Source organism: Haliotis cracherodii, unplaced genomic scaffold, assembly GCF_022045235.1.
Source record: "Haliotis cracherodii isolate W230 unplaced genomic scaffold, xgHalCrac1.p SCAF_1, whole genome shotgun sequence".
In the NCBI taxonomy this organism is placed as follows: domain Eukaryota; kingdom Metazoa; phylum Mollusca; class Gastropoda; order Lepetellida; family Haliotidae; genus Haliotis; species Haliotis cracherodii.
The window spans coordinates 89087658-89100198 of NW_027266264.1; the positions used below are offsets into that span (position 1 = coordinate 89087658).

The following is a 12541-nucleotide window of genomic DNA, read 5'->3' on the forward strand; positions in this document are numbered from 1 at the left end:
TGTGACATACTGACACAATGACATATACTATGATGGACAAGACAGTGACCAAACTGACACAATGCAATGCCATGAAGGACAACACAATGGCATACCCTATGTCGGAAAACACAACGACATGCACTATGACGAACCACACAGTGACATGCACTATGAAGGACAACATGGTGTCCATACTGACACAGTGACATGCACAATGAAGGACAACACAGAGACAAGCACTATGAAGGACAACACAGTGGTCGTACTGATACAGTGATATGCACTAAGAAGAAGTATACAGTGACATGCGCTATGACGGACAACACAGTGACATGCACTAAGAAGAAGAACACAGTGACATGCGCTATGAAGGACAACACAGTGACATGCACTAAGAAGAAGAACACAGTCACATGCACTATGAAGGACAACACAGTGACATGCACTAAGAAGAAGAACACAGTGACATGCGCTATGAAGGACAACACAGTGACATGCACTAAGAAGAAGAACACAGTGACATGCACTATGAAGGACAACACAACGACATGCACTATGAAGGACAATGCAGTGACATGCCCTATAAATGACAACAGAGTGACGTGCGCTACGAAGAACAATAAAGTGACATGCACTATGAAGGACAACACAGTGGCATGCACTATCAACGACAACACAACGACATGCACTATGAAGGACAATGCAGTGACATGCCCTATAAATGACAACACAGTGACATGCACTAAGAAGAAGAACACAGTGACATGCACTATGAAGGACAACACAACGACATGCACTATGAAGGACAATGCAGTGACATGCCCTATAAATGACAACAGAGTGACGTGCGCTACGAAGGACAATAAAGTGACATGCACTATGAAGGACAACACAGTGGCATGCACTATTAACGACAACACAACGACATTCACAACGAAGGACAACATAGTGACGTGCATTATTAAGGACAACACAGTGGTCATACTGACACAGTGACATGCTATATGACGGACAACACAGTGTCCGTACTGGCACAATGACATGCACTATGAAGGACAAAATAACGACATCAAGTATGAATGACAACCTGTAATGTGCGTGATGAAGGCCAACAAAGTGCCATACACTGAAGTACAACAGGGTGGCATGCCCAATGAAAGACAGCACAGTGGCATGCACTATGAAGGACAAGAAATGGCCATACTGACACAGCGACATGCACTGTGAAAGACAACACAGTGACGTGCACTATGAAGGACAACACAGTGGCCATACTGACACAGCGACATGCACTGTGAAAGACAGCACAGTGGCATGCACTATGAAGGACAAGAAATGGCCATACTGACACAGCGACATGCACTGTGAAAGACAGCACAGTGACGTGCACTATGAAGGACAACACAGTGGCCATACTGACACAGCGACATGCACTGTGAAAGACAACACAGTGACGTGCACTATGAAGGACAACACAGTGGCCATACTGACACAGCGACATGCACAGTGAAAGACAGCACACTGACGTGCACTATGAAGGACAACACAGTGGCCATACTGACACAGCGACATGCACAGTGAAACACAGCACACTGACGTGCACTATGAAGGACAACACAGTGGCCATACTGACACAGCGACATGCACTATGAAGGACAACGCACTGACATGCACTATAAAGGACAACGCAGTACCCAGACTGACACAGTGACGTGCGCTACAAAGTACATCACACTGACATGCACTATACAGGACAACACAGTGACATTTACGATGAAAGACACCACAGTGACATGCCCTAAGAAAGACAACACACTGATACAGTGATATGTCTTATGAAGAACACAGTGGCATGCCCTATGAAGGGCAATAAAGTGACATGCACTATGAAGGACAACACAGTGCCCATACTGACACAGTTACATCCATAATGAAGGACAACACAACGACATTTACTACAATGCAGTGACATGCACTATAAATGACATCAGAGTGACGTGTACTATACTGACACAGTGACATGCACTATGAAGGACAACACATTGACATGCACTTTGAAGGACAACACAGTGGTTCTGCTCATACTTTGACATGCATTATGAAGAACAAGACAGTGGCTATCCTGACACAGTGCCATGCACTATGAAGGACAATACAGTGGCATGCACTATAAAGTAAAACACAGTGACATGCACTAAGAAGGACAACACAACTACATACACTATAAAGGACAACGAGAACGAGAACGAGGCTCCCAGGCGGTTGGTCTGAATTTCTGCTCCTCCGAAAAAGTGAAAATCTACCAATTCAAATCCATCTAAGTGCTCAACTGTCAGGCAAGTTGAAAATGGGAATATCCATAGAAGTATGGAGAGCAAGAATTGGAAGTTTCAAGCAGCCAGCGGGCCTTAAACAGATTGAAAAGATTCAACCCTACACGACAACAACAACTTGGTCATAGTGGAATGAACACGCTTATCGCTTGTTGTTATGTACAACGATGCTGATGACCATCTTCAGCTCAGGTATGACTCTAGCTCAATCTATACGCGTGTGTGGACCAAACGCGAGTGGGATCTGTGCAGTTTTTTGCATTTGAACTCTCATTATATCAATATATTCTCGATGGAATCGATATTCGTTACCTGTGTGACGTCACAATATTTAATCAAACGTGTCAGCGTGTTGACATACCTGTGTTGTCCACGCACCGCTTGGCCACAAAGTGCACGAGCCCCGTGATACTGACAAGTGTAATTGACAACTTCGGTTTACAAAAAAAACAACCGGTGTATAGGCTATTTGTCCCCCTTTTGCTGATCATGTCTGGTGACGTCGAGCTAAATCCTGGACCCCCAAGCAATCAGGATCTTTTGGATTCTATATTAAGTGTCAAAAAAGACTTGTCGAGCGAGATCAAAGCACTTAGGGATGAGATCCAAAACGTGAACAGCAAGTGCAGCAACCTTGAAAGTAAGTTATCAAAGCTTGAAACTATTGTGAGTGACATTAAAGTTATTCAAGATGTAATTGTCTCTGATATCGACGCTACAAATGAGAAACTTGAGCAAATCGAAAATAAAGTCACTTCTATGGATATAGGAAATTGATAAGCTCGAGGCCTTCAGTAGACGAGACAATGTGATTATCCATGGGATTTCTGAGGGAGACGAGAATACCGTACAGTGTAAAAAAAGGGTGGTGGATATTTTCAACCAGAGTGTCACCGATAAAACTTGGTCACCCAAGGACCTGATCAGAGCCCATGGACTCGGCAAGTTCTTCATGGATGTGGATATGTTTGGATTTACCAAGGTGTTGGAGATAAGACAGCATTTCTTAGTGTATTTAAACAAGTTGCATCTGATATGTTTATCCAAGAATGGAGAGCTACATTGGAAAATAGTTCAAGATACGACCTTTATAAAACATTTAAATCCTGCTTATCTCCAGAACAGTACTTAACAAAAATAACAGACAGAAAACTTAGAGTGTGTTTTACACGTTTTAGATTAGGTTTGAACAATTTAGTATGTAATACGGGTCGTTTTTCCTCAGTTTAAAAAAATATGCGTTTTTGTCCTTTTTGCCCCACATTTATTGAAAACGAATACCATTTTATGTTTATCTGCCCATGTTATGAATTGCTCAGAACAAAATATTTCCAAGGTTTAACCCAAAACATCAATACACTAATCAAGCTCCTCCGTTTTGATGAAATATCTAACGAGCAACAAAAGAATACTATCCTATACATTAATTATGGTTTACGATTTCGCAACCTTCTTTGTACAAATGATGTTTAATTATTCTTTAGGTTATTTGCCTCCATTAATCAAATGCTTCTATCTCTTCTTGTTGTGTTGTGTTGCGACTTATTTTTCACAAAATTGTACACGTGCACATCTCTGTGCATATAAGTCTGCATGTTTATACTTCTACATGGACAAAATTGTATATATATAATGTTACTGTATGTATATGGGCCTATGTCCACAATACAATAAATGATGATGATGATGATGACAACACAGTGGCATGCCCTATGAAGGCCAACACAACGACATGCACTATGAAGGACAACACATTGGCCATACTGACACAGTGACATGCATTATGAAGGACAACAGAGTGGCATGCCCTAAGAAAGACAACACAGTGGCTCTGCTGATACATTGACGTGCACTATGGAGGCGAAGACAGTGGCTTTCCTGACACAGTGATATTGACTATGATAAACAAAACAGTGGCATGTACTATGAAGGACAGCACTGTGGCCATACGGACACAATGACATATGCTATGAAGGACAACACAGTGACAGGCACTAGTTTGTTGATGCATTGACATGCACTATGAAGGACAGCACAGTGGCCATACTCAAACATTGATATACACAATGAAGGACAGAGAGTGACATGCATTATAAAGGACAACACAGTGACGTTTTTGATACAGCAATGAAGGAGAAAGCAGCCGACGAGGATGGTATACCCCCTGAATATCTGAAAAGTATAACAAATTTCATAAACCCGTATCTTAGGCAGCTTTTTAATAAAATTCTAGATACTGGTGTTTTTCCAGATTCCTGGAATATAGGAATGTTTTTTTCTCTATATAAATCTGGAAACATATCTGATCCAGGCAATTATCGAGGTATTTCTCTCTTAAATGCGACTGGCAAATTGTTTTCTGTTGTAATTGAAAAACGTATTAGAACATGGTTAGATGTGAATGACCTGATATCAGAATCCCAAGCTGGATTTAGACCCAACTATTCTCCATCAGACGATATATTTATTCTTCAATCTTTGTATACAAAATATCTTATCAAACCCAAGGGCCGTTTTTATTGTGCCTTTATCGATTTCAAAAAGGCTTTTGACTATGTGGATAGAAAGAAAATGATGTTTTTATTAATTAATAAAAGATTAACAGGCAAATTGTCAAACGTTCTACAGAGCATGTACTCATCAGTTAAGACATGTATCAAGACAGATAAAGGAATCACTGAATGTTTCAGAACTTCAGCTGGTGTAAGACAGGGCTGTGTACTCAGCCCTGTCCTATTTATATTTTTCATAAATGAACTTGTATCTGAAATGTATCATGAATGTGATTACGGAGTTTTTGTGTCACAAGATATAATTGACATAATGTTGTTACTATTTGCTGATGATATTGCTTTATTATCATTTTCAGTTAGTGGCCTCCAGAAACAGTTAAATGTTCTCCAGCTATATTGTGAGAAATGGGGCCTTGAAGTAAATTTGAAAAAGACAAATGTTATTGTTTTCAGAAAAGGTGGTATTCTAAATAAATTTGAAAAATGGACGTATTGTAATAAGACAGTCAATATTGTTTCATATCATAAATATCTAGGATTGACTGTATCTTCTCGATTAGCATGGTCAACAGCTTGTAAGCAGTTGGCTCTGCAAGCATCTGAAGCCTTGATTCCTGTCTATAGAGTGTTTAAAGAAAACAAATTTATATCTTTCCGAGTTGTTTCGGACATTTTTGACAGAAAAATAGCACAAATTGTGCTGTATGGTTCAGAAATATGGGGATGTCATTATAATGATTCCATAGAAAAAATTCATGCCATGTACTTTAAACATTTTTTAGGTGTCGGTAAATATGCCTCTAACAAAGCCATTCTAGGAGAAACTTGTCGTACCAGTCTTTTTGTTTCATCCCAGCTACAGGCAGTTAAATATTGGATAAAGCTACTTCGTATGAATTCAAATATATTTCCTCTTCATTGTTATAATATGTTAAAAGCCTTGGATGAAAAGGGTAAATATTGTTTATGGGTGTCTGATATCAGAAATATTCTTTGTCTGTCTGGTTTTTCTCTTGCATGGATATCTCAAGATGTTGGAAATGATAAACTATTTATCTTCATGCTTAATGAAAGATTAGTTGATATATTTTCACAAGAATGGCACTATCAAATATCATCCTCAAGGGTTTTATGCCATTATACGAATATAAAATCTTTACTTGTTCCTGAAGAATATGTATCTGTACTTCAGGATAGAACTTTGAGAAGATCTTTGTGTAAATTACGTATATCATAACATAATTGTAATGTTAACAATCTCAGAAAGAAAAATGTACAAGATAAAGAAAGTAGTTTATGCCGTTATTGTAATGAAGGCAATGTTGAGGATGAGTTTCATGTACTTATTATCAGTTTCTTAGAAATAGATACCTCCCTATGATTTGAGCTATGTACAAAGATGAACAACTGATGAGAAATTTGTTGAACTCCTGCAATACAAATACAATATCATCTCTGTCAATATTCCTGAAGAAGATTTTTGAAATTAGACGTTAATATTTTATGTAAACTTATTATTACCTACACGTGACTGTACAATGTTGATACAAAAAAACAAAAAAACACTACTGTACTATAGGTCATATGGCCTAAAATGTTGAATAAACTTCTGTCTGTCTGTCTGAGAACGCAGTAGATGTGCTGATACATTGATATGCACTCTGTAGGACAACGCAGTAAACATACTGATACGTTGACATGCATTGTGAAGGACAACGCAGTAGCTGTGCTGACATAGTGGCATGCACTGTGAAGGATAACACAGTAGCTATACTAAGACAGTAACATGCATTATGAAGGACACACACAGTAGCTGTGCTGACATAGCATGCACTGTGAAGGAGACCACATTGCTATACTGACACAGTGACATGCATTATGAAGGACAACATAGCGGCTATACACGTACAGACTGCAATTGCAAAGGGGCTATACTCACACTATGGCCTAAGGTTTCAAGCATTATAGAGTATACGTATCTTTACCAACACAGTGACGTGCTAAATAAATACAACAAACTGGCCGTTTACTTACATAGCGACGCCAAAAGGACACCTGCAACATGCTGACTTACTTGCGCTGTCGCCATATTCAAAGTTATTATTAGAAAAGTCTCAACTGAGAAAAGCATTTTGTATGTAAAATATTCATAAGTAACGTCAGAGATCGAAACTTGAGATCCTATTCTATTCTTGGGACGACATCAGTTTTAACCTTTCCAAACGAAATATACGAAAGAATACACATTTAGACGGTATGTCGGGATGGCACAGTAGGGTCACAGTCTAGCAGGCAATGTCATCAAGCTGCAATGCGATATTCACTTACACTTTCGCTAATTTCAGAGGATGGAGTATAACAGCAATCCTTGGACCTCCAGTGACGTCATGCAATTGATCTTTAGTCGAGTTAAATTATATACAAGGATGTTTTAACATACCTTGGATTTTATTAATACAACTTCCGATTAGATTGTAACATATTATATTATATTCTCAGTAGAAATTTATTTTGCATTTTAACAAAATGTAATAAAATAAAAAATCGAATGGCAAATGTTTTCTTTATATTCCCGAGGATCGAACACGCGACCTTCCTATCTGTATCACCAGGCTACAGAGGCGCTGATTAATCACAATGCTTTTTCAAGTACCTGACGCCAGCAACAGATATTTTACGCCCGTTTCCCAAGGTTCATGGAAAGAATGTTTGAAACATAAAAATTTTGCTAAATGTTGTTTTAAGCTTCTTTTTTCGGTTTACAAGTTCCAAAAAAACACTTCGCCTCGGGGTTTAATGATATTAAAAACCCTTATCCTTGGGATAAAACCTCCTAAGGTTTCATCCCGGAAGTGCTTTATCCTACATGTAAAGGGATGTGTCAAATTCACTACACATCGTTCATAACACCCAGCCTGGAGACATGATTGTTCATATTGGTTTCCAGGGTCAGCAAAACAAAACGCTCCCAAGTTTTTTTCAAGAATTGGTTTATTAAATACCTCTCTAAAAGGTTATGTTATGTGTGTTCAGGTGGGATTTCCTTTTATATCATAATTAGTATGGTTTCTTGGCTAACTGTTGTTGCGTGATGTTTGTAGAAATGAGAGAATATGTCTCGAGATGACAGGCCTGGGGGCAGTGGTGTGTGTAGGACGCGCCTCTAACTTTACCAGTTCCCATTCACAACCATCTCGCAATCAGAGTACACTTATTAATAAATTGCAAGCGATTCCGTCGCAATTTATTGGCTGACCAATGTTTAAGTCACGCCCACTAAGAAACTACTGCTTACTGATAGAATGGGCGGGGTTGTGTTGCATTATTATTTCGTACTATTGTCTATAGTTTCGAGTGTTTAATAGTTAAATAAGCAGTCTGTAAAGTTATTATATTTGGCGTACTTATTAATAAGAACTCACTTCATGTGTTTATGGAGTTATTAATGAAAACACCGTTGTGCACGTTTTACAGTTTGCACACTTTACGTTTATACCTCCTGAAACGCATACAAACACTGAAGTAAATTATTGAATATTGTTTCTTTGCTAACCGGTTAAGGCAATTGCTAATCGAGTTACCGGTACTCATAAATATGCATTACTACTTTCTACCATCTTCCGGTCTTTCGATCTGCAAAAACAACTATCACTCCACAACTCTACCGGTGGCACCCGTGACGAACACATGCAAAGGCGCTCAGGCTGTCCTGTGTAGGCTGTCACACCACCTCCTGTGTAGGCTGTCACCTTCTCACCACCTCCTTTGTAGGCCGTCACCGTCCCATCATCTCCAGTATAGAATGTCACCGTCTCACCACCTCCTGTGTAGGCTGTCAACGTCCCTTCACCTCCCGCGTAGGTGTCATCGTCTCATCATCTGATGGGTGGGCTGTCACCGCCACATCGTCTACAGTGTAGGTTGTCACCGTTACAACACCTAATGTGAGGTTTGTCAACGTCCCATCACCCCCTGCGAAGTTGTCATCGTCTCATCATCTCCTGGGTGGGCTGTCACCATAGCATCACCTCCTGAGTAGGTTGAGATGGGCCCATCACCTACTGTGTAGGTTGACACCGTCCCATCACCTCCTGCGTAGGTTGTCACCGTCCCATCATCTTTTGTGTTTGATGTAACCGTCGCATCACCTCATGTGTAGGTTGAGATGGGCCCATCACGTATTAAGTAAGCTGTCATCGTCCCATTATCTACTGTATAGGCTGTGTCCATCCCATCATCTCCTGCGTAGGCTGTCTTCGTAACATCATTACCTGTGTAGGTTGTCACCGTCCATCATCTCCTGTGTAGGCTGTCACCGTTCCATAATCTCCTGTGTAGGCTGTGTCCGTCCCATCATCTCCTTTGTAGGCTGACGCCGTCCCAACATCTCCTTTGTAGGCTGACACCGTCCCATCATCTCCTGTGTAGGCTGTCTTGAAAACATCATCTCCTGTGTAGGCTGTCTTCATAAAATCATCTCCTGTATAGGCTGTCAAACAACCTCCTGTGTAGGCTGTGTCCGTCCTATCATCTCCTGTGTAGGCTGTCTTCGTAACATCATTACTTGTGTAGGTTGTCACCGTTCAATCTTCTCCTGTGTAGGCTGTCATCGTTCCATCATCTCCTGTGTAGGCTGTGTCCGTCCCATCATCTCCTTTGTAGGCTGACACCGTCCCAACATCTCCTTTGTAGGCCGTCACCGTCCCATCATCTCCAGTATAGAATGTCACCGTCTCACCACCTCCTGTGTAGGCTGTCAACGTCCCTTCACCTCCCGCGTAGGTGTCATCGTCTCATCATCTGATGGGTGGGCTGTCACCGCCACATCGTCTACAGTGTAGGTTGTCACCGTTACAACACCTAATGTGAGGTTTGTCAACGTCCCATCACCCCCTGCGAAGTTGTCATCGTCTCATCATCTCCTGGGTGGGCTGTCACCATAGCATCACCTCCTGAGTAGGTTGAGATGGGCCCATCACCTACTGTGTAGGTTGACACCGTCCCATCATCTTTTGTGTTTGATGTAACCGTCGCATCACCTCATGTGTAGGTTGAGATGGGCCCATCACGTATTAAGTAAGCTGTCATCGTCCCATTATCTACTGTATAGGCTGTGTCCATCCCATCATCTCCTGCGTAGGCTGTCTTCGTAACATCATTACCTGTGTAGGTTGTCACCGTCCATCATCTCCTGTGTAGGCTGTCACCGTTCCATAATCTCCTGTGTAGGCTGTGTCCGTCCCATCATCTCCTTTGTAGGCTGACGCCGTCCCAACATCTCCTTTGTAGGCTGACACCGTCCCATCATCTCCTGTGTAGGCTGTCTTGAAAACATCATCTCCTGTGTAGGCTGTCTTCATAAAATCATCTCCTGTATAGGCTGTCAAACAACCTCCTGTGTAGGCTGTGTCCGTCCTATCATCTCCTGTGTAGGCTGTCTTCGTAACATCATTACTTGTGTAGGTTGTCACCGTTCAATCTTCTCCTGTGTAGGCTGTCATCGTTCCATCATCTCCTGTGTAGGCTGTGTCCGTCCCATCATCTCCTTTGTAGGCTGACACCGTCCCAACATCTCCTTTGTAGGCTGACACCGTCCCATCATCTCATGTGTAGGCTGTCTTGAAAACATCATCTCCTGTGTAGGTTGTCTCCATAAAATCATCTCCTGTATAGGCTGTCACACAACCTCCTGTGTAGGCTGTGTCCGTCCTATTATCTCCTTTGTAGGCTGACACCGTCCCAACATCTCCTTTGTAGGCTGACACCGTCCCATCATCTCCTGTGTAGGCTGTCTTGAAAACATCATCTCCTGTGTAGGCTGTCTTCATAAAATCATCTCCTGTATAGGCTGTCAAACAACCTCCTGTGTAGGCTGTGTCCGTCCTAAGATCTCCTGTGTAGGCTGTCTTCGTAACATCATTACCTGTGTAGGTTGTCACCGTTCAATCATCTCCTGTGTAGGCTGTCACCGTTCCATCATCTCCTGTGTAGGCTGTGTCCGTCCCATCATTTCCTTTGTAGGCTGACACCGTCCCAACATCTCCTTTGTAGGCTGACACCGTCCCATCATCTTATGTGTAGGCTGTCTTGAAAACATCATCTTCTGTGTAGGTTGTCTCCATAAAATCATCTCCTGTATAGGCTGTCACACAACCTCCTGTGTAGGCTGTGTCCGTCCTATTATCTCCTTTGTAGGCTGACACCGTCCCAACATCTCCTTTGTAGGCTGACACCGTCCCATCATCTCCTGTGTAGGTTGTCACCGTCTCATCACCTCCTGTGTAGGTTGTCACCGTTCCATCATCTCCTGTATATACTGTCACCGTTCCATCACCTCATGTGTAGGCTGTGTCCGTCCCATCATCTCCTTTGTAGGCTGACACCGTCCCAACATCTCCTTTGTAGGCTGACACCGTCCCATCATCTCCTGTGTAGGCTGTCTTGAAAACATCATCTCTTGTGTAGGCTGTCTTCATAAAATCGTCTCCTGTATAGGCTGTCACACCACCTCCTGTGTAGGCTGTCACCGTCCCATCACCTCCTGCGTAGGTGTCATCGTCTCATCATCTGATGGGTGGGCTGTCACCACCCCATCGTCTACAGTGTAGGTTATCACCGTCACACCACCTAATGTGAGGTTTGTCACCGTCCTATCACCTCTTGTGTAGGCTGTCACCGTCCCACCATCTCCTGGGTGGGCTGTCACCGTAGCGTCACCTCATGAGTAGGTTGAGATGGGCCCATCACGTACTGTGTAGGCTGTAATCGTCCCATTATCTACTGTGTAAGCATGACACCGTCTAAATATCTCCTGTGTTGGGTGTCACCATCCCATCATCTCCAGTGTTGGGTGTCACCGTCTCATCATCTCCCGTGTAGGTTATGACGGGCCCATCTTCTCCAGTGTATGTTGTCACCGTCCCATCATCTCCCGTGTAGGCTGTCACCGTCCCATCATCTCATGTGTAGGCTATGACGGGCCCATCTTCACCAGTGTAGGTTATCACTGTCCAATCATCTCCGGTGTAGGTTATCACCGTCCCATCATCTCCAGTATAGGTTATCACCGTCCCATCATCTCCGGTGTAGGTTATCACCGTCCCATCATCTCCGGTGTAGGTTGTCACCGTCCTATCATCTCCAGTGCATTTTGTCACCGTCCCATCATCTCCAGTTCAGGCCGTCACCGTCCCATAATCTCCAGTGTAGGTAATCACCGTCCCTTCATCACCAGTGTAGGCTGTCACCGTCCCATCATCTCCGGTGTAGGTTGTCAACGTCTCATCATCTCCAGTTTAGGCTCTCACCGTCCCATCATCTCCTGTGTAGGCTATGATCGGCCCACCATCTCCAGTGTAGGTTGTCACCGTCCGATCTCCAGTGTAGGCTATGACTGGGCCATCATATCCTGTGTAGTCTGTCATCGTCCCATCATCCCCCGTGTAGGCTATGACGGGCCCATCCTCTCCAGTGTAGGATGTCACAGTCCCATCATCTCCAGTGTAGGTTGTCACCGTCCCATCATCTCCTGTGTAGGTTGTCACCATCCCATCATCTCCTGTGTAGATTGTCACCGTCCTATTTCCAGTGTAGGTTGTCAACGTCCCATCATCTCCAGTGCAGGTTCTCACCGTCCCGTTATGACCAGTGTAGACTATGACGGGTGCATCATCTCCAGTGTAGGCTGTCACCGTCCCATCATCTCCAGTGTAG

The 12541-nt window shown here is 42.7% G+C and overlaps 2 protein-coding genes across 2 annotated transcripts; one reads left to right on the forward strand and one right to left on the reverse strand.

Annotated features, from left to right (window-relative positions):
• The first annotated feature begins 294 nt into the window (after positions 1 to 294).
• LOC139458411 (uncharacterized) lies at positions 295 to 978 on the forward strand. The gene has a single exon (XM_071239838.1). It carries the CDS (start codon positions 295 to 297, stop codon positions 976 to 978), a length of 684 nt encoding a protein of 227 aa, XP_071095939.1.
• Positions 979 to 9111: 8133 nt separating this feature from the next.
• On the reverse strand, positions 9112 to 12375 carry LOC139458421 (mucin-22-like). The gene is made up of 5 exons (XM_071239850.1): positions 12174 to 12375; positions 10983 to 11105; positions 10515 to 10751; positions 10036 to 10208; positions 9112 to 9375 (listed from the first exon to the last, which is right to left on the reverse strand). The coding sequence occupies exons 1-5, from the start codon at positions 12373 to 12375 to the stop codon at positions 9112 to 9114; spliced, it is 999 nt and encodes a 332-aa protein (XP_071095951.1).
• Positions 12376 to 12541: the final 166 nt, after the last annotated feature.